The 22,500-nt window shown below is 46.7% G+C and overlaps 2 protein-coding genes across 4 annotated transcripts in view; one reads left to right on the forward strand and one right to left on the reverse strand.

Annotated features, from left to right (window-relative positions):
• Positions 1-22,500, reverse strand: part of adam9 (ADAM metallopeptidase domain 9) — a 59,933-nt gene that overhangs the window by 20,304 nt on the left and 17,129 nt on the right. For all 3 annotated transcript variants that reach the window (XM_044197475.1, XM_044197474.1, XM_044197473.1), the window contains exons 2-8: positions 19,626-19,726; positions 13,078-13,136; positions 8,587-8,665; positions 5,143-5,219; positions 2,324-2,528; positions 1,599-1,664; positions 904-975 (exon numbers count right to left, since the gene is read on the reverse strand). In XM_044197475.1, coding sequence (XP_044053410.1) covers positions 904-975; positions 1,599-1,664; positions 2,324-2,528; positions 5,143-5,219; positions 8,587-8,665; positions 13,078-13,136; positions 19,626-19,726 — 659 coding nt within the window. The remainder of the gene's footprint in view (positions 1-903; positions 976-1,598; positions 1,665-2,323; positions 2,529-5,142; positions 5,220-8,586; positions 8,666-13,077; positions 13,137-19,625; positions 19,727-22,500) is intronic.
• LOC122876791 lies at positions 10,836-13,059 on the forward strand. Its single transcript, XM_044197530.1, has 3 exons — positions 10,836-11,987; positions 12,043-12,305; positions 12,360-13,059. Exons 1-3 carry the CDS (start codon positions 11,966-11,968, stop codon positions 12,858-12,860), a joined length of 786 nt encoding a protein of 261 aa, XP_044053465.1. The 5' UTR covers positions 10,836-11,965; the 3' UTR covers positions 12,861-13,059.

A 22,500-nucleotide genomic window follows, 5' to 3' on the forward strand; every position in this document is an offset into this window, starting at 1 on the left:
ACACACACACACACACACTCTGTCAGGTGGAAATAAAGACGAGCTCTTCCTCTTCCTCGACATTTTGAGAACACCTGTGGATTTCAGCTGTTCTGCAGGTGTTCCTGTTCGCTGCCGGCCTGCCAGGCCGAGTTCCTGCACGCACCCAATCATCAGCGGCGGCCCGCAGCCTCACACAGGTAAGCAAACCACCCGCCGTGTGCAGGCGAACAGGAAGCTAGTTAAGAGGTCGCCGAGAAGGTAAAGCAACAAGATGTTCAGGGAGCGTTCAAGTCTCACCTCGCTGCTTAGAGACGACACAGCTGACTACAACAATACTACTGCACCTGTGTGCGTGTGTGCACCTGTGCGTGCACCTGTGTGTGCGTGCACCTGTGCGTGCGTGCACCTGTGCGTGTGTGTGCACCTGTGCGTGCACCTGTGCGTGCACCTGTGCGTGTGTGTGCACCTGTGCGTGCACCTGTGCGTGTGTGCACCTGTGTGTGCACCTGTGCGTGTGTGTGCACCTGTGTGTGCACCTGTGCGTGTGTGTGCACCTGTGCGTGCACCTGTGCGTGTGTGCACCTGTGCGTGCACCTGTGCGTGCGTGCACCTGTGCGTGTGTGTGCACCTGTGCGTGCACCTGTGCGTGCACCTGTGCGTGTGTGTGCACCTGTGCGTGCACCTGTGCGTGTGTGCACCTGTGTGTGCACCTGTGTGTGCACCTGTGCGTGTGTGTGCACCTGTGTGTGCACCTGTGCGTGTGTGTGCACCTGTGCGTGCACCTGTGCGTGTGTGTGCACCTGTGCGTGCACCTGTGCGTGCACCTGTGCGTGTGTGCACCTGTGTGTGCACCTGTGTGTGCACCTGTGCGTGTGTGTGCACCTGTGCGTGTGCGTGCACCTATGCGTGTGTGTTACTCACGCTGTCTACGAAGTTGGCCAGGTGAACCATCTCCTCCCTCACCGCCGTCTCGTTCCTGTTCATATAATTAAACTGAAGAAAGAAACAAAGAAAATCTTTAAACATCGAACACGCCGTCGCGTATTTAAAGGAACATTCCAACATTTTGTGAAATCTCGGGCGCGTTTCGTCTCCGAGCGTCCGGCGCGGAGCTAGCTCCTGGACGTGTTTAGCCTTTAGCACAAAGCAGGAGGAAACTGTTAGCCTAGCTCCTTTAAAAGAGAAGAAGCACTTGCTAGTATTTTAATGTATGCTAACAACAGGACAGTAACCAGCAGCGGCTGTGTAGCGTTAGCTCAGCCTCCACACTGTTTACTTACTACAGCAAGAACTTATCAAGCTGTTAGTTACTGTTAGCCAGCTAGCTAAAGATTAGCATACGGACGTAACTCCTCTGCGTCGAAACTTGCTAGCTACCTAGCAAAATGCTAAATTAAGCAGCCACTGACTCAGCAGTATTAGCTCGTGCTGTGGCATTTAGCAATTCATTAAATGCAGCAGGCAGTTAGCCTAGCTCCATCAAAGGAGGAACATCCACCGAGACAGCGAGCGATGTTGGACTGTTCCTTTAACAATGCATCAGCAGCCGTAGTGTGTGTGTGTGTGTGTGTGTGTGTGTGTGTGTGTGTGTGTGTGTGTGTGTGTGTGTGTGTACCCCTGTCGTAGTCGACCACCAGCAGCAGCTCCACGTAGTGCGTCTGATGGAGAACAGCTCGCTTCATCTGCAACACAAACAGCTGAGCTCACTGAACCTTGAAGTGTGTGTGTGTTCAGTGTGTGTGTGTTCAGTGTGTGTTCAGTGTGTGTGTGTGTGTGTGCGTGTGTTCAGTGTGTGTGTGTTCAGTGTGTGTTCAGTGTGTGTTCAGTGTGTGTGTGTGTGCGTGTGTTCAGTGTGTGTGTGTGTGTGCGTGTGTTCAGTGTGTGTGTGTGTGTGTGTGTGTTTAGTGTGTGTTCAGTGTGTGTGTTCAGTGTGTGTGTGTGTGTGTGTTCAGTGTGTGTGTTCAGTGTGTGTGTGTGTGTGTGTTCAGTGTGTGTGTGTGTGCGTGTGTTCAGTGTGTGTGTGTGTGTGTGTTCAGTGTGTGTGTGTGTTCAGTGTGTGTGTTCAGTGTGTTCTGTGTGTGTGTTCTGTGTGTGTGTGTGTGTGTGTGTGTGTGTGTTCAGTGTGTGTGTGTGTGTGTGTGTTCAGTGTGTGTGTGTGTGTGTGTGTGTTCAGTGTGTTCTGTGTGTGTGTTCTGTGTGTGTGTGTGTGTGTGTGTGTTCAGTGTGTGTGTGTGTGTGTGTGTGTTCTGTGTGTGTGTGTGTGTGTTCTGTGTGTGTGTTCTGTGTGTGTGTGTGTGTGTTCTGTGTGTGTGTGTGTGTGTGTGTGTGTGTGTGAGCCCACCCTGCTGTGCTGTCTGTGGTGGATTTCCTCTGTTTTGTACTGAGCGTGCTCCGTGGCGTTGTTGTGGTCCCGCTCATCACGGTGCGGCGTTCCACATCCCCGGGGCTGTGATGTCACATCCTGCAGGCGGTACACCAGGTGCTGGTCGGGGGCGGAGTCTAACGGCTCGATGCCGTAACTGTCGCCGGTGAGATGCAACACTCCTCTAAAGGAAAGACAGGAAAAAGATTTAATATCGTTTTTGTTTTTGACGTCAGAGTGAGACGTCACGTCTTCGTCCACATTAACCATCACAGGTCACATGGTTTCTGCGTCCGGCTCAGCACAGCGGAGGCGACTTTAGTTTCAACGGACGCTAACTGGCTCCTCTCCCAGGTCTCCAGGAGGGCGCCGCCATGTTTAACGTGCCGCCACCGCGACCCGGCGCCGGATAAGAGGCAGATGATGGACGGACGGTTCCCATGGTAACGTCCAGTTAACCCGAGTAGAAAAAGAGCAACGAAAACATGTGTTGTGACCTTTTCAGAAGAACTGATGTGTCGGTGGTGGCACACGTGTGTGTGCGTGCGTGCGTGTGCGTGTGTGTGCGTGCGTGTGCGTGCGTGCGTGCGTGTGCGTGTGTGTGCGTGTTCGAGCTGTACAATGATACATAAAGTCAAACTATTAATTAAGCATGAGTGTGTGTGTGTGTGTGACGTCCGCCATAGTAATTACTGAGAAATCACACAGATTGAAACAGCGGGGTGACATCACACACACACACACACACACACACACACACACACACACTCAGCCATCTGTGAGGTGAATACACACACTACACACACACACACACTCACACACAGCCATCTGTGAGGTGAATATAAATAGGAAACTAATTTTGTCCTTGAGAGAGGAGAGTGTGTATAAAGTGTGTGTGTGTGTGTGTGTGTGTGTGTGTGTGTGTGTGTGTGTGTGTGTGTGACACGGTGAACCGTCGTGTTTTCGCTGACAGACAAAAAAAACTCCATGAGGCAGAGAAATAATGTGAACTATTAATAAAGTTTAAAACAGCGACAGTAATAATATAACACGCTGTAGACGTCAGACCCGCCCCCCTCCGCTTCCCGGGCACCATCGGCTCCGTCACCACGGGCGCCCAGCGGAGGATCTACTTCCTGCCAAAGACAGTGACGGTGCGCTTCTACACCGCCATCACCACGGAGCCCGTCCTCACCTCCTGCGTCTCCACCTGGCGTCCTTCGCTCTGCGGAGAAGGTGAATCTACCTGAGGCGAGCAGGAAAGATGGGGGCTGACCCCTCCCACCCTGGACCCAAACTGGTCCGGACTCCCCCCTCTCCTCCTGCAGCCGGCCCGCTGACGTGGACTACACGGATACCGTCGACATGTTGCACATCGCACGCGCTGTAATGTAAATAACGCGTCGTCATACTGCACTTTATTATGACTTTCTTTAATATCTTATTGTCAGTTTTCTGTTTATGATTCTGGACCCGCAGGACTTTATGTTTCTTTATATTTCTACGATGTGTTCCAGCGTAGAAAAGGTTTCAGTCGCAGTCGTCTGGACGCTGTTTTCAGAATCAAGACGTTTCGGCTCCCATCCGGAAGTCATTCTCAATTATGAAAAATGGGACGGGAACTAGAAATAAAAAAGTTAAAAGAGCCAAAAAACAAAACAAAAGTGTAACAGAACCAAGAAGGAACGGTGTCTCCATCCCTTATGTATCTGGACTGTCTGAAAAACTACAAAGGATCTTTAGACAGCACGATGTTCCTGTCTTCTTTAAACCAGGCAACACTTTAAGACAGAAACTCGTTCACCCTAAGGACAAGTTACCCACACAGAAACAGAGCGATGTAGTTTACTCCATTCAGTGCAGTGAGGAAAACTGCAAAGAACGGTACACAGGTGAGACCAAACAGCCACTTCACAAAAGACTTTATCAGCACAGACGACACGCTAACTCAGGATTGCAGAGCGCCGTGCGTTTGCATCTAAAAGCTACAAACCGCACATTTGAAGACAGCGAGGTGAAGATTCTCAGTAGAGAGAAGAGTTGGTTTGAAAGAGGAGTCAAAGAAGCCATTTTTGTGAAAAAAGAAAACCCCTCTTTGAACAGAAATGGTGGTCTGAGATTCAACTTGCCAACCGTTTACCACAGTGTATTAACACCGTGGTCAAGCCAATCACATGCTAATCAGGTACTTAACAGTGATGAGGGAGGTGCAGCCAGAAAACAATAGGCCTGATTACTGATTACTGGGCCATCTTGGAAACTATTAGGTCAGTTTCAGGTGAAACCAGCTAATCAACAGATACTCAGGTAGACTCCTCCCTGAGGGCGGGGCTTAAGCAACACAGAGTAGCTTAAATTTCTGAGTTCTCAGACCATTTTCACAATTGAGAATGACTTCCGGATGGGAGCCGAAACGTCTTGATTCTGAAAACAGCGTCCAGATGACTACGACTGAAACCTTTTCTACGATGCAACACTCCTGGACGAATGAGGGACGACACCGCCTTACTATGTGTATTCCTCGTGTGCGTAAACCTGCCTTCTGATCCTACATCCGCATGTCCGTGTACTATATGGCCAAAAGTATGTAGACAGTTGATATTTTCTACAACAGTCTGTTTGTCTCTTTCCTGTTTGAACACGACACGAAGCTGCTGATCCCCAGAACCTGACCGGTCTGCTCAGAGTCCTGGTCTCAAGCACCTTTGGGGTGAACTGGACTGTGAGCCAGACCTGATCACCGACATCAGTGTGCTTTTACTTGTAAACAAGTGTGTGTGTGTGTGTGTGTGTGTTACCTGAGGCCGTTGCAGATGCTCATAGCAACAGAAGAACCCTCCATGTCCTGAACGAAGCCCTGATAGTGACAGTGGTTCTGCAACACACAACAACACACACAGAGAGACGTTACACGGCGAGGTGGTGTTTGTCCCACAGACGCCAGCAGGGGGCGGACTTCAGCTTCACACCAGTGTGTGCTGTTAGTAGTGACACTGTCACACACACACACACACACACACACACACACACACACACACACACGTCGGGAGGTTTCAAAATTGAGGAAAATAGGTGAAAAGAGAGAAATGTTAAATAACGAGAGGCTGATGTGTGAGACTGTAACAGCCGCCGGTCTTAGTCTACATAGTTGTTAAAACAAGTGATACTACACATAGAGACATCTCGGTCCTTAAATCATTTCTGGAACACACAGTGTTTTTATTTTTGAGTAATGTTTGAATATTGTTTGCTTTTTTCCTCTCGCTGCCTCCTCTACAGCGAGCGAGCGTCGGACTGGACTTACGCCGCCCTCAGAGGCGAGAGATGATGGGAGGAGCTTAACGGAAACCGAGCTGCGTCGAACGTCTGAGCAAACCTGTCCTGTAACCTGCGTTCGTCTGTCAGCAGACGTCAGGAGGCCGCGGCAGGAGTGACAGGAAATAAAGAAGGAGATGAGGTAATCCTTATTGATCCTCAGAGGGCAGATTCAGCTGTCGCAGCAGCACAAAGACAGAAATCAGTCCGGATAAACAGAGAAGAGAAAAATAAACAATTACAATTGGATAAAATGAGAACAGATAGAAAAAGAGAAACTATACAAGAGCAGTTAAACTGAAGATTACAAGGCAAGAGGTCCACATACACACAATATATAACTGCAGACTGTACAGGACTCAGCTGCTCGGCTGTAAACCAGGACCCAGAGGTGCGACCACGTCACACCTGGTTCAGCCTCTTTACATCGGCTCCCTGTTGGTTTCAGGGTCGACTTTAAGATCTTGTTGATGACTTTTAAGGCTCTTCATGGCTCCAGACTGTATCTTAGACCTTGTAGTCCCTTATGAACCTTCACCTTCTGTCTGCTCCTGAGTCCAGGATGGAAACTAAGGGGGACAGAGCTTTGGCCATCAGGGCCCCGAGGCTCTGGAACAACCTGCCCGAAGACATCAGGCTGTCTGAGTCAGAGTCTTCGTTTGAGTCTCGTCTCAAAACACATTTTTATCTGAAAGCAGATCCTGATTTTACCTGAACTGGCTGCTTATTTTATTGCTTTTGTGTATTTTATTTCTTTATATTTCTCTTGTTGTGAAGCACTTTGCACTTTGTTTTGATAAGCGCTCTATAAATAGTTTTATTATTATTATTATTATTATATAATATAATGTAATTATATAACATAATATATAGTACAGCAATACAGCATAATATATAATATAGTATAGTATAATATATAACAAAATATCAGATGTGTTAGGTGTGTGTGAGAGTGTAATTTGAGGACCTGAGTGAGGACAGTCTACAGTGACTCTGTGAGTAATCAGCTGACTGGAAACACACACACACTTCCTGTGTCAGTCCCAGAGGAGCTAATAAAACACTTCCTGTGTGTGTGTGTGTGTGTGTGTGTGTGTGTGTGTGTGTGTGTTCCCTTCCCAGACGAGGTCTCTGTCTTTGTCTCGACTTCATTAATGAAAAACACGAATCCAGCTGATGCGTGTGTCTTTGATTCTAAAGCGATTTAAAGAATCCAAACGTTAAACAACAGATAAGATCCAGAGGGGAAACACTGAGACGCACGCCGGCCGCAAAGAGACGCAGCTGCTGCGTTTGTAGTCGTTTTGCGTCTCTTTCAGTCTGGGGGTCGAGGGGTCGGGGCCCTTTCACATATCCGTCTCCAGGGGCCTCTCTCATAATCTGTCCGTGGCTGTAGGATATTTGTCACAAATAGCAGCTACTTATTGATATTATTTCTTAACAGAATATATTTAAAGTTGTTTATTTGCCGTTCATTCATTACACTGAATAAACAACGTAGCTGTTCGTTATGTACCGTTCATTACTGCCAAGAACCAGAGTCTTAACACATCTGAACTCGTTTTACAAACGTGCCCCCCCTTCTTTAAAACCGTTCAGCTCATCTTAATCTGCGAAGAAAGCAGCAACTAAAGCTGTCAAATAAACGTACAAACTGGGAACATTCAGGTAACGCGAGCACCTGAGTAAATGCACTTAGGGTACAAATATGTTCTCTCAGTTGTCACAGTCACCAAACTCCATTAGAAAGTCAGTGAAGAAGTCGGTTAAGACCGTTTACAGCTCCCGACTGAGACGCTCTGAGGTGGGACGATTGGATGAATGATTTCCCAGAAGCCTCTCATCACTTGGAGCTGTGAGGCTTTAAAGTTTAGATTTCATTCAGAGACGACTGTCAGCTGACTCAGCTGTCACTTTCATTTATTTAACCCGAAATCACAAATCACATATTTCCCTCAGAGGGCTTCACAGTCTGTCTCCTCCGTCCTTAGATCCTTAATGCTGCTGGACTGCGATGAGACGTGCTTCATCGTTCATGCTCCCCTCAGGATGAACTGTAATAACTCTGCTGATCCTCTGACTTTCCATCTAGCGCCACCATCAGGTCGACATGTTAACGTGTCCGACACTTTGGTTTCTGACCAAACACCTGCAGAGCTGCTGGCGCTCCCATCAGCCTCAGCTGCACTCTGTGTTCACTGCTAACCAGCTAATGTTAGCATGCTAACATGCTAAACTAAGATGGTGAACATTATAGCTGCTAAACATCAGCATGTTAGCATTTAGCTCAAAGCGCCGCCGTGTCTCTGTACAGCCTCACAGAGCTGCTAGCACGGCTGCAGACTCTTAACACTGTTTATTTCTTCATATGATTTAGCACCACAGACGTATTTACGTGTCAATAAAGTCGTCTGGATTTGAATTTGAGACGCAGGGAGGAGCTCACGGAGTCCAGAGGCTGCCGGTCATTCACGTCTCACCCAATATCAGATATAAAACAGTGCAGACGGAGAGAGAGAGAAGAGAAGAGTGCGGCAGGTCAACAGGAAATATCAATGCACTTTCTAAACACACACACACACACACACTCAGAGGGAACTCCCATCATGCCTTGCTTCGGTGAAGCTTGACAGGCAGACTGAGCAGCTCGCAGCTGAACAACATGTCGACGTGACGTTTCCTGGCGGCTCGTGACGTCGCAGTCAGGCTGAAATAACGCTCAGGTTGTCTTCTTCTTCTGTTGTCTTTGTTGTTTCCGCTTATTTCTCTTCCTGATCCCGACTTCCTGCTGTAGTTTATAATCTGAAGCTCTGATTGGTCACATCAAAGGTCCTGTCACTTCCTGGCTGCTCAGATCTGCTTTATGATTGGCTCCCTGGAGAAAAGGCAGGGATCAGATGTGTGTGTGTGTGTGTGTGTGTGTGTACCTGTACAGGTGGTCTGGATGTGATCAGTGATCCGTTGTGACTGTAGGAGAACACAGTGAAGTCTGCAGGAAGCAGCAGTCTGTGAACAACAACAACAACAACAACGTGTGAACAGAGGATTCAAAATCTCTTATCTTTATTATCGACAACATGTGAACAACAGCATCAGCGTGTTTTCTGCAGATAAAAACTAAAAGCCTCCATTAAAGTTTCTGCTTCATGACATGCAGACAGTCTGATGATGAGACGGAGCGTTTGCGTTAAAGAGGTGAATCCTGTAACGCAATATTTAACACATGACATCCATTCGTATATTCTCATGTCACATCCCTTCCTTCCTTTTGATTTGTTTTTGTAAAAAAACATCTTTAATTTACTTAAAACTACATAAACGTCAGAGCAGCCGGAATCTGGAAAACTGCACCGAAATTTGAAAGAAAAAAGACTGAACTTGCTCTAAATGTTCTGGTTATAAATTCGTACAAATCCTCAGGGGAGTCTGGTGTCCTGGCCGAGACGCACATCACGTACCGGGACTCTGAATTTAAAAAAGTCTCTTATTAGCTTCAAACATGGACGTACGGCACATTTTCTTTTAGAGAAAGACGGTTTGAAAATGAAGATTTCTTTGAACGGATAGTTTCGGTCGAGATTCATGATGAAAAATATAAACATGTAGAGAGAAAAATCACAACAGAATGCGTTTGATCTGAACTGTGAAGGTGTCAGACGTGAGCGCTGATCACAGAACAGCGACACAACCGATCGGTGACGTCTGCTGAAACTGAGCTTTAGAAGATTTAGTGACTTTTTACTCGAATCAAACATGTCGCTGAGCTTTCTGACTTCACGGGGTCAAAGGTCGAATACTAGAATAGTTCACTGATAAATAACCGACAGCCATTCAGTGAACGGAGTGAACTCCCGTCCAGTGATGCTCAGTGTTGCTTGGACCTCTATAGCGAAGTGTGACAGCTCAGTTTGTCTATACGGACCAGAGCTATCGATACGCTGATTGGCGGCGAGATAGACCGATCGCTTCGTGTACGAGCTTCACTTAAACAGCGAGCAGGACGCCGGTGCTGCGCCGGCAGTGAGAGGGTTAACGACCGGGCTTTTGTTGGGGTGTTTCGGGAGTTTAAGACGCTAACTGTGTAGTCTCAACGTCCCCGCTCGACTCCAGCTGGGGAACCTGCTGCGAGTCGTTTCCCGTCTTCCCTCACTTCCTGTCTGTCCATAAAGGGTCCGATACGACAGAGATGAGGCTCTTTGTTGACACAAACTGACAGATCGTCAGGAATCGTGCGAGGCGAGGCCGCAGTCTGCCTTAACGTCACGTCACCATGACAACAAATCTAAAGTGTTTGGGTTGTTCATTCAAATGATTTACTTGCTGATTCTCATTCGCTGAAACCCAAAAAAACCCCCAAACACCTGTATGGAGCAGGGAGAAACATCGTACTGCGATTATTTTGACAGATGTTACGATATGATTCGCAATGATCATTTTTTGCATCACAATTAATTTTCCTTTCCACTGAAGAATCCTGATGTCGTGACATTTGTTGGCGTCTTCGCCGTCTCTGCAGCTCCTCGGCACGTCATCACAAAGCTGTCTGTCGCATTTTACCGCCATCAAAAAACTGCAGCTTCTGCCGTTCGGACAGTGAGACGTCGATAATATTCCGATTAATTGGTGCAGCTCTAGTTTGGAGTCAGCAAAAGAAATATTTATAATGTTTTAAGACGGTGTCGTCCCTCATTCGTCCAGGAGTCTTCCATCGTGGAAAAGGTTTCAGTCGCAGTCGTCTGGACGCTGTTTTCAGAATCAAGACGTTTCAGCTCCCATCCGGAAGTCATTCTCAATTGTGAAAATGGTCTGAGAACTCAGAAATTTAAGCTACTCTGTGTTGCTTAAGCCCCGCCCTCAGGGAGGAGTCTACCTGAGTGTCTGTTGTTTACCTGCCTAGTTTCACCTGAAACTGACCTAATAGTTTCCAAGATGGCCCAGTAATCAGTAATCAGGCCTATTGTTTTCTGGCTGCACCTCCCTCATCACTGTTAAGTACCTGATTAGCATGTGATTGGCTTGACCACGGTGTTAATACACTGTGGTAAACGGTCGGCAAGTTGAATCTCAGACCACCATTTCTGTTCAAAGAGGGGTTTTCTTTTTTCACAAAAATGGCTTCTTTGACTCCTCTTTCAAACCAACTCTTCTCTCTACTGAGACTCTTCACCTCGCTGTCTTCAAATGTGCGGTTTGTAGCTTTTAGATGCAAACGCACGGCGCTCTGCAATCCTGAGTTAGCGTGTCGTCTGTGCTGATAAAGTCTTTTGTGAAGTGGCTGTTTAATGTTTTAAGGTACGAATGTATATATCATTTATTTAGTTTCTCCCTTTTTTCTTTTCTTTCTGTGTCTGTTATTATTGTTAGTCATCTTCTATGTTGCATATACTGATGTATCAGCTTTTTCCTTAATTATGTACAAAAGAAATAAAAACCGTAGAAGATTTTGACGCTTTTAAAACCTCTGTAGTCGACACGTCTCTGCAGACGGGCGTCCTCCAGCCGGCTGTTATCATTCCTGATTGTTTATCAGTTTGTTCCCGGCAGAGAGATACTGAGCTGCCGGCGGCCGAATATCAGCCATGTTGGTGTAAACAGTCCGATAGAAGACTATCGGAGAGGTCTGTCTTCTTCTGTCAACACGCAGGAAACTCTCCGATCCCTCAACTCAACTCGCGCTTTTCCAAAAACAGACAAAACTGTGAATTTAATTTACAAAATTAAAATACAATTAAAGGAAATAACAATTAAACTTGTGTGTAAATCAATCAGCAACTGTTTGACTCTGCTGACGTCGGTGGAGCATTAAAGACTGCTGTTTACATCATTAACTGATGGATCTGATTGGCCGATCAGCTGCGTCTGTTATGATGTCATCAGATATATGTTTCTTTGTCCTGATTGTGTTTTATGTGTCGGACATTTTGATACAAAAACAGAATCAATAAATCGGATCAGAAGATTAAAAAAACCCAAAAAGATTATTTTACTTTACTGTAATTCTTGTAAATAAAGTTAATTTAACAGAACGCGTTTCATCTTACGCGTCTCTAAAACAACACTTTCTTTTGTTTTTCATGGTCTTCCTCAGTGTGAGATGCAGTTGGAAGCTTTCAAAAAAGCTAGTAAGTCGACCTTGAGTTAAGACAGAACAGAGTACAACAGCTGCAGCTGATCCAGAGTCCTCACTAAGACCAGGAGAGACCACATCAGTCCAGTTCTCAGATCTCTACACTGTGTGTCAGATAACTGACTTTAAAATGCTGCTGCTGGTTTAGAAATCACTGACTGGTTTACTGCTGCTCCGTTATGAAGCGTCCAGACCTCTCAGGTAGTCTGGGATCAAGTCTGCTTCCTGTCCCCAGAGTCCTGTCCAGACCTCTCAGGTAGTCTGGGATCAAGTCTGCTTCCTGTCCCCAGAGTCCTGTCCAGACCTCTCAGGTGGTCTGCGGGTGTGCTTCCTGTCCCCAGAGTCCTGTCCAGACCTCTCAGGTGTTCTGGGATCAGGTCTGCTTCCTGTCCCCAGAGTCCTGTCCAGACCTCTCAGGTGGTCTGCGGGTCTGCTTCCTGTCCCCAGAGTCCTGTCCAGACCTCTCAGGTGGTCTGCGGGTCTGCTTCCTGTCCCCAGAGTCCTGTCCAGACCTCTCAGGTGTTCTGGGATCAGGTCTGCTTCCTGTCCCCAGAGTCCTGTCCAGACCTCCAGGTGGTCTGCGGGTCTGCTTCCTGTCCCCAGAGTCCTGTCCAGACCTCTCAGGTGTTCTGGGATCAGGTCTGCTTCCTGTCCCCAGAGTCCTGTCCAGACCTCTCAGGTGGTCTGCGGGTCTGCTTCCTGTCCCCAGAGTCCTGTCCAGACCTCTCAGGTGGTCTGCGGGTCTGCTTCCTGTCCCCAGAGTCCTGTCCAGACCTCTCAGGTGGTCTGCGGGTCTGCTTCCCGTCCCCAGAGTCCTGTTCATACCTCTCAGGTGGTCTGCGGGTCTGCTTCCCGTCCCCAGAGTCCCGTGCAGACCTCTCAGGTGGTCTGCGGGTCTGCTTCCCGTCCCCAGAGTCCTGTTCAGACCTCTCAGGTGGTCTGCGGGTCTGCTTCCTGTCCCCAGAGTCCTGTCCAGGCCTCTCAGGTGGTCTGCAGGTGTGCTTCCTGTCCCCAGAGTCCTGTCCAGACCTCTCAGGTGGTCTGCAGGTCTGCTCCGACTCTCAGTTCTTTTAAATCCGGACTTAAAACGTTTCTGTTCACATTTTATTAAATTAAATTTGGGACTATTTCTTCGTAACTCGCAGTGCAGCTGCACTATGATCTTTATTCTACTGTTTAATCTTTTATTCGATTCTAGCTTCTGTTTTTATTTGACTCTTTTTAAATAAAAAAATAACAAATAAACAACAATAAATAAACAACAGTGTCATCACATCAAATCACAACTTACTCATTTCTCTCCAGGTGAACGACACGATCGTCTCCATCCACAGTGATGACGTAAGACACCTGGAGAGACAGACGGAGACAGAGAGGACTCGTTACTCACATCTACAAACACGGTGATAAATATCCATATTTACTCCCCACACACACAAAATAAAAACTCTTTTATATTTTAGGCTTTAGGGTGGTCAAACTTGTGATTTAATCACGATCTAAATGAATATGCGATAAAAAAAGCTGACCACAAAAGAAGGTCGAGGCGTGAGACGGGCGTGTTAGCGACTCTGACGTCAGTAAGCAACGTCCAATAGATACTGTATATCGATGTCGTGCTATAAGTGCTTCACTCTATAACACACAGGTGTGTACAGGTGTGTAATAATACAGGAATAATCCAAATCACAAGTGATTCTGAGAGGCAGGATCTGATATGAACCCGCCCACGGATTCCAAGAGCGGATGATTGACAGCAGCTGTCAGAGAGGTGATTGGTCAGGTGTCTGACAGGTGTGACGTCACGGCTCTGGTGCAGGTAAGGTCAGGGGTTTTGTTCTCCAGGTGTGTGAACAGGAAGCTTCAGGGAGAGGCTAAAAGCAGAAGTCCAAAAAAGTAAACTCCAAGGTCACCTGAGCCTCTGACTCACCTGGCAGACATGCCAGTGTGTGTGTGTGTGTGTGTGTGTGTGTGTGTGTGTGTGTGTGTGTGTGTGTGTTATCTGCAGCCAGCAGGTATGTGATTACTGCGGGGGCGAACACACACACACACACACACACACACACACACACACACACACACACACACACACACACACAGGTGGTGTGTGTGTCTGAGGTGAATCAGGACAGGAAGTCAGCGGTGGACTACATCACCCAGCTGCCGACAGCAGCTCCTCTGTCCTCTAACCCAGCGGGGGTCAAAGGTCAACAGAGAACCAGACTACACCTGCTCAAAACTTTCTACACAAAATCAGCTGATCAAACAACAAGGTTTTCACGAAACACACAGAAATAGTTCCAGGATGTGTTTAGCCTAGCTTAGCACAAAGACTGTAAGCAGGGGGAAACTGTTAGCCTGGCTCCATCAAAAGTCTTATTTACATGCTAATACTTAGTTTTAGCATGCTAATAGAAACATTAGCTTGATATTAAGGTTTGGCTAAACATTAGCATATCAACACAATGCCTGTAAAGCATGTTAACATGCTAATGTTAGCATTCAGCTTAGAGTCCAGCTCGGTCTGATCAAAGCTGAGTCTGAGATGTCCTTTAAAGGCCACCGTACACAGGTGAAACCCTTTGATTCAGCCAGCAACACGACCTTTCCTCCGACACCGCCCTCAGGAGCCGTCAGGACCAGCCGGTGATGGTGGTTTTTGAGGTGCGCGTGTGATTACTTAACGACCACAGTGACTAAAAAGACGCGACTCTAACCCGTGTCACATGCTGATATCCATGCTGACTTGAACAGCAGCAGCAGTTTGTCCTCTCCTGCTGAGCGCTGTGTCCAGCGGGCGGTGGCCCGTTACAGATGCCAACAAACACACTGACATCATGAAATCACACAGTGCTGAGTTATTGTGGCGGATCGACACGGCTGAGAGTTTTCCTCCTGAGGAAAATAATGTAAACCGTACTGCATAATGTTTGTCATCAGCACCGTCACGTCACGAGTGAACATCACAAACAGCCTGTTTAGCATTCATTACAAGAAAAAATGAGGATATTTGCGTTTATTAACGTATTTGACAACAACTACAACTGTGAAGCAGCCATAAAAGATAATGGAGGAATATGACGCAGTCGTAGCGACGTTTTGCTCACATTTATAAACACTTTAAAAGCGGCCTGTGATTGATTCGTTCAAGAGTTAATAAATGCTTTATAACACACTATGAGGGATTTGTTTTTGTGTGTCGTATCATTAAATATGATTACGACTCTGTTATACTATCAATCTTACATTAACTGTTTTTACACGAGCTACTGATTCGGGTTTTAACTGTTGACAAGAACATTATTAAAGACTTAAAGGGACAGTTCAGCATGTAGTGAAGTCCTCTTCTCCTCCTCTTCCTCTCTGAGAGTTCGATGTTCAGACTGATGCCACTCTCCAATGTGAAGCTACAGCTAGCAGCTGGTTAGCTTAGCTTAGCATAAAGACTGGAAACAAAGGGAAACAGCTAGCCTGGCAAACTTAAGGCCAAGACACGCGTTGTCCTTACACTTTCACATTAAACAAACGAGATGTGACGCGTTAATCTGGGAGCTTCAGAGCTGCTGGCAGGTGGATTCTGTTACCTGTGGACGGAGCCAGGCTAGCTGTTTCCCCCCGTTTCCAGTCTTTGTGCTAAGCTAAGCTAACCAGGTGCTGGCTGTAGCTCCACATTTTGTGTACGGACATGAGAGTGGCATCGATCTGACTCTCAGAGAGGAAGAGAAGGAGAGGGCTTCACTACACGTTCCTTTAAAATGCACTGCAGTGTCTTAAAACACGTGTTAAGTGTTTACAAACTGTTAATAAACGCTAAATAAGGAGGTTACAGCGAAGTGCCGATGCTGGACTCTGCAGCTGTTATTTGCTTCCTGCAGAGAATAAAAACACATCGGACAGAGCAGGAGAGAAAAACATGGCTGCAGGCTGAAACACACACACACACACACACACACACACACACACCTAACATTATACTCTCACACGCCGGCACTCGCTCTGAGCATGCTCACATTTCACCAGAGTGAGTGTGCGAGAGTGTGAATCTGTATGAATGTGTGTGTGTGTGTGTGTGTGTGTTGAAAGTGTTCCAGCATGCAGGGCGGGATGAAAGATGACAGCAGAGGAAACACACACACACACACAGCAGACTAAAATCCTCCGCTAACAACACGTCTCTGCTGTGTGTGTGTGTGTGTGTGTGTGTGTTCATCAGCTGACTCATTACAGTCTTATTAGTCTGTTACAGAGTTATGTCAGTAAACTAAATCAATCTTCTTTAACGTGTGTGGAACTTTTCCTCCACTGCTGCGGTTTCACTGGGGGACGCTTTCAGCTGGGCACCGCCCCAAACCTCCCCCCCCACCCCCCACCCCGCTGGGCCTTCAGCTCCCCCGCTGACGCAAATGTTCCTGTTGCTGTGAAATAAAACCAGAGTCACTCCTGGCAGATTTATCAGAAACATGTTTCATTAACTGCTTCTGGAAAGTATCGATTTTAGATATTTATTGTTGCCGATGTGTATTTGTGAAGGTATATAATAATAATAATAATAATAACTTTATATAGCACCTTTCAAACAGAGTTACCAAGTGCTTTGCAGTATATAACATATATATATATACATACAGCGCCGCCGCTCCCACCACGCGCATCACGCACTGTGCGTAGGGCACCAAGTGCTGAGGGGGCACCAAAAACAGCCTAATGAAATTTTTTTTTTAAATGCCGGTATTATTTCATTAGGCACATTTTAGCCATGTATATGTAACGAAAAAGGGGGAACAAGAAAGATATTTAATAATTGCTCTAGTCTAGTCCCCGTGCCGGATGGTCCGTTCCGGTTGTTCGCGCGGGCGAATAATAAATTACGCTTAGGGCACCAAAATGGCTAGCAGCGGCACTGTATACATATATATATATATATATATATATATATATATATATATATATATTGTACTTTACTGCACTTATATATGTTTGTTTTTTTTTTAACTTTTTATTTACAACATTTCTAACAGTTTTATAACACAAAGGAACACATGAGGTCAGGGGCGGCTACCGTGACAAAAATATAAAGTACAAAGCGAGCGTGCATTTCACGTTTGTTTCGTCTGAATCAAGTACACAAGTCACATTCTGAAAAATGCCGCCATTTTTTCCAACGCCTTCTTCCTAGTCTTCTTATTTTTGTCACCTCTGTCCAGAACGGCTGAATGATTGGGCAGGACCAGGAAATGTGTCCTGATACCTCCCCACCCTCTCTCCGACAGTGAGCGGGGGCCGAGCTAGACTTGGACTTTCGTTTCGGTGTAATGAAGAAGTTTTTCCAACAAAAGTCTCTCCGTGTGTTGGAATTGGTCGTTGAGAACGTTGTTGTTGTTGTAAGTTGTTGAGTCTGTCTTAAGTGTGATCAAACTGCGGTACAGCTTGCTTATTAAACTTTTAAGACTCGATGAATTGTAGGCATTAATGAAAATATTAACGAGTGCTGAAGAGTCATTAACATTACGTAGAATTTTTTTAGTAATATAGTCGCGAAGCTGCAAGTATCTGAAGAAATCTTTCGTTTTTCCAGATCGTACTTCTTACACAAAACTTAAAAAATGACATTAAATTTGATTTTTCATATACAGAGCACACGGCTGTAGCGCCACACGACGCCCACTGTCTAAATGTAGCATCCTGGGAGGCAGGTGAGAAATCAGGGTCGTATGCAGGCCATTGGGGTAGTTTAACCTCCTCCTGAAGTTGTAGTTGGCTCACCTCTAACTTCCAGATTTTAAGTGACAGATTAACCCACTGGCTGGTATAAAAAAACTTCGTCCTTCACCCTCCGCGGGTGGTCTCATCCTTCGAGCTCGGGTCCTCTACCAGAGGCCTGGGAGCTTGAGGGTTCTGCGCAGTATCTTTGCTGTTCCCAGTACTGCGCTCTTCTGGACCGAGATGTCTGGTGTTCTTCCAGGGATCTGCTGTAGCCACTCCTCCAGTTTGGGGGTCGCTGCCCCGAGTGCTCCGATGACCACGGGCACCACTGTCGCCTCCACCTTCCAGGCCTTCTCCAGCTCTTCTCTGAGCCCCTGGTACTTCTCTAGTTTCTCATGTTCCTTTTTCCTGATGTTGCCATCGCTTGGTATCGCCACATCAACCACAACAGCTTTCCTCTGCTGTTTGTCCACCACCACGATGTCAGGCTGGTTCGCCATTACCATTCTGTCAGTCTGGATCTGGAAGTCCCACAGGATCTTGGCTCGGTCATTCTCTACCACCTTTGGAGGTGTTTCCCACTTTGACCTCGGGGTTTCCAGTCCATACTCAGTGCAGATGTTCCTGTACACTATGCCAGCTACTTGGTTATGGCGCTCCATGTATGCTTTCCCTGCCAGCATCTTACACCCTGCAGTTATGTGCTGGATTGTCTCAGGGGCCTCTTTGCACAGCCTACACCTTGGGTCTTGTCTGGTGCGGTAGATCTGGGCCTCTATTGCTCTGGTGCTCAGGGCCTGCTCCTGTGCAGCCATGATGAGTGCCTCTGTGCTGTCCTTCAATCCAGCCCGCTCTAGCCATTGGTAGGACTTCTTGATATCAGCCACTTCAGTTATGTTCCGGTGGTACATCCCATGTAGGGGTTTGTCCTCCCATGATGGTCCTTCCTCCAGCACGTCTTCCTCTGTTCCCCATTGCCTGAGACATTCCCTGAGCACGTCATCTGTTGGGGCCTTATCTTGGATGTACGGGCCTATATATATATATATATATATATATATATCTTGTTCTTTACTGCACTTTTATGAATTTTTACACTTCACACTGTGTTTTTTATTACCTGGTCCTCTGAGGAACAACATCTCATTCTGCTATATATGTATTTTTTATATGGATGTGGTTGTAAATAAACCTGAGCTTCACTGGAGGACGGTTTAGAGCATAAAACGGCTTTTCCTTCAGCTGGGATCGTCTGCTGAGTCTGTTTCTTAACATCCCCGTGTCTCGTTGTGCAGGAGCATTTTCTTTCCCCAACAATAGCGGCTAATCTCCGTGACAAATACATTTCATTTCCTGTGGCTGATTCTGCCGATGGAAGACTTTTAATGTGAAGGAACAGGAAACGCTCGGTCAGCATCAGCAGCTCCAGTGCGTTTGCGATGCTAATATCTGTTTTGGACGACAGTCAGAACAGGAAACTCCAGATTCAGTCTCAAGCTACGAAAGTGCTGACGGCTGAACACGACACGAGATCAATAAATATGATCATTTCTCTCGTCTGCAAATCCACAAATCTATCTAGAGAAAGATCATTTTGTTCATCAGCCTCTAACGCTGCTGAACTGCCTGAACTACAGGCTGCTGTCATGTGTGGACACCGTTTCCTGCGTCACGCCAAAGTAAGAGTCCTGCCGCCGGCCACTGGGCATGTGCGGAAAGATGTGTCAGAGAGGTCGCCACGCTGCCTCAGACAACGCTCGAGTCATCGATAAACCTCCCACATCACTTCATCATCATGGTTTCCGTAGAATTATGAATACTTACTGGATGAGATCAGTTATGTTCCTGTTCAAATGTTTCACAAGTTTCCAGTAAATTTCTACATTTGGTGTTTTTTTTTTTTATGCTGTTCATGAGGAAGCAGCGGGAACGGAGGAATGGGTTTAACAGTCTGGGACGTACAAACTGTTTTGGTTAAAGCGAAGAGAGATAATGGAGTGAGGTCACACGGACAGGAAGTGGACCTGACTGTGTTTCCCGAAGGTCAGAGGTCACACAGCAGATAACACGAACCAGAGGGACAGCGAGAAAAGTGAAACAACAGACTTAAACACTGCACTCGTAAAGCCTCAGTACCTGATTGGGGGGTCTTCCGTCCACGTCCCGCCTCAGCCTGCCTCCTATTGGTCGAGGGACAGTCAGCTGATAGGAGGAGAGGTGTTCTGTCTGCTGAGAGTCTGCAGGAGGAAACAGTCAGTCAGTCAGTCAGCAGAGGAGCGTGGAAACCGATCTGACTGCCGAGCACAAAACAAACAAACAACATTTCCCTCTGAACTGTGGTGCAGCGGAAGTGTAAGGCAGCGGAAAATGGAAATACTCAAGTAAAGTACAAGCAGCAGGTCGTTTGAGGGGGGACGAGGGGGGACAAGGGGGACGAGGGGGGACGCCGTCCCCCTTGTTGACCTGCTCAGAAGCTGCTCCGCTTTGTCTCGTAGCGGCGCTGCTTTTAATAATCGCCACGGTCTCCGAACGCGTGAGACTCGCTGGCTTTGAGCTTCCCGTGGAGGACCGAACACGTCACTCGCCACGTGACGCCATTTCTCCGCCTCGCCTCTGCTCTCCCTGTGTGTGCGTTCCTCGCTCACTGACTCGACTCGCGGGCGCAGCTCGTCCGGCCTTCGCGGCGCCGGTTCGAACAGAAACGCACCGTTAAAAATGTAATTATTCTCAATTATTGATCGATACTCTCTTCAGCAGCCGGGCCAGAAGGGAACAGCGCTCGAATGCTCATAAACCTTTTTCTTTTTTTTTTTTAAAAACTGTGTATTTATTGAACTTTTTTTTATAACAAAACTTTTACATACAATATTAATACATGAAAAAAAAAGAATAAATAAATAAACATTAAGAAGAACAGTCATTTATTTATTCAATCAAAACAAATCTCTGTGCCGCAAATAGAGTTTATTTGATAATATAACTTAATGATTATACATTATTTCACAGTTTAGCAAAAGCCCCTTAAAAATCAGTTTTTCTGATTTAAATATAAAACATAATAAACACATAAACACAAATACTAAACACACACAAACTCACATAAAAACAACGTACATCAGTGACAGCAGGAGCCATCTTCATCCCACCACATGGGATCATCAGCTGACTCATCAGCTGACTCATCAGCTGACTGTTCAACAGTCTGATAGCATGAGAGCACACACACACACACACACACACACGACTACACCTCTGTTCCTGGATCAGATTTCACTTTCTCACCTTTACCTGCAGCGACACGGACCGCTGGGACGTTTTAACGTCACGTTCAGTGTGACGGCCTGCGAACAGCGTGTGTGATCAGAGTGTGTGTGTGTGTTACAGAGCAGCACACACACACACACACACACACACACACACACACGACGTAAAACAGCTCTTTGAAGAAGCGTACGCACAAAAACCTGCATCTCCCGCACGAACTGGTGAAGAGGAACGCGTCGCCGCACGCTGACTCCAGATCAGCCGACACACGGTTCGCTCTCTGCAGGCGAGATCACTGAATATCAGGCGAGAGACTTTCTCTGATTGGATGTCAATCAGAGGCACGTTCATAAACTTAATTTTAAATTACGTCATCTTTTTAATTTACACTGGAGACATTAATCCTCGTTAATGTTGATCCTGGACTGCGAAGCGCTTTGCAAAGTCTGTTTCAATATGAGCTCTGAGATTAATCATTGATCGTCCTTCTGACGCTGATCACAGCTGATAACAGTTCACAGATACATGCCATGAATGTGTGGTACAGGTGTTATAAATAACCGCAGCCGTGTGCAACTAAAGACGTTCTGTCAGAGAACCGACGCAACACTGCCGGGGAAACTGCTCTTCTTCTTCTTTAGTTTTAAAGCTGCGTGTACACCGGTGACAGAAACACATGCACAGGTGTCATTTCCACTCCTACAGGTAGTCAGACGGACGCAGACGCGCCATCAATCAGCTGTTGTCGTATAAAAACACCTGTCAGCTCTCATCGAGTTCGTCTAACATCTGCCATTACACGCCGCCGCTTCGTTAGCGGCGCACAGCGCCGGCTGCGTCTCAATCCCCGTCAGCGAATGTGATTCAGATCATTTGGAAACAGGCCTCAAAGCTCCAGCGTGGAGCGTTCAGGAGCAGCTGTCGGCAGAAATGTAACATTCATAAGTGTGTTTTCATCAGTGTTAATCAGAACCTTTATATCTGCAGAGCAGAGGGCGGGTCCCCTTCCACGGAGGCCGCCATGTTGCTCCGCCATGTTTCTACAGGAGCCCAGAACGGACAAACCAGACACCGGCTCTACAGAGGGCCGTTATCGAGCTTCGCTTCACCGCAGCTCCTCCTCCACGCCTGGAAGGGGAGGGCGTTCACGTGGCTGCAAACTGCAGTTTCACCACTAGAGGCCGCTAAACGCTCCACGCCGGACGCTTAAAGTGCCTGCTACAACAAAAGGACAAAATTAAAAAGGACGTGTCACGAATAATAAAAGGGAATTCTTGACGTTGGAAACAGCAGTCGACAAAGGACAGAATCAACTTTCATCCTTTCAGAAGTCCTTAAAGTGCTCAGAAAAATGTGAATCTGCGATTATTTGACAAGTCAAACTACAACTGCTGATGAAGATGGTGAGATATGATCAAAAGCTCCAGAACAGCTACTGAATGGCCCCTGTTGTGAGATTGTTGTTGTTTTTTTCAAATAATACAATTTAGCACAGAGCAGTCATTAAACTAAAGTGTATGTCCATTATAACTACTGTCCGTGAATAACGTTGTGTAACTTTATTTGATTTTTTTATTTTATTCTGTTTTTATGACCATAACTCGACGTGGTGGACGTCTCTCGGTGTGTACTAATCTGTAACCATGGTAACGGCTGCGGCGTTTGCTTAACGACCTCTCCGTCCTGTCGTCCTGCCCGGAAGCAGCAGCGCCGCTTTTATTTCTATCTTTATTTATTGTTTGTTGTC

This window comes from Siniperca chuatsi, linkage group LG5, assembly GCF_020085105.1.
Source record: "Siniperca chuatsi isolate FFG_IHB_CAS linkage group LG5, ASM2008510v1, whole genome shotgun sequence".
Classification (NCBI taxonomy): Eukaryota; Metazoa; Chordata; class Actinopteri; order Centrarchiformes; family Sinipercidae; genus Siniperca; species Siniperca chuatsi.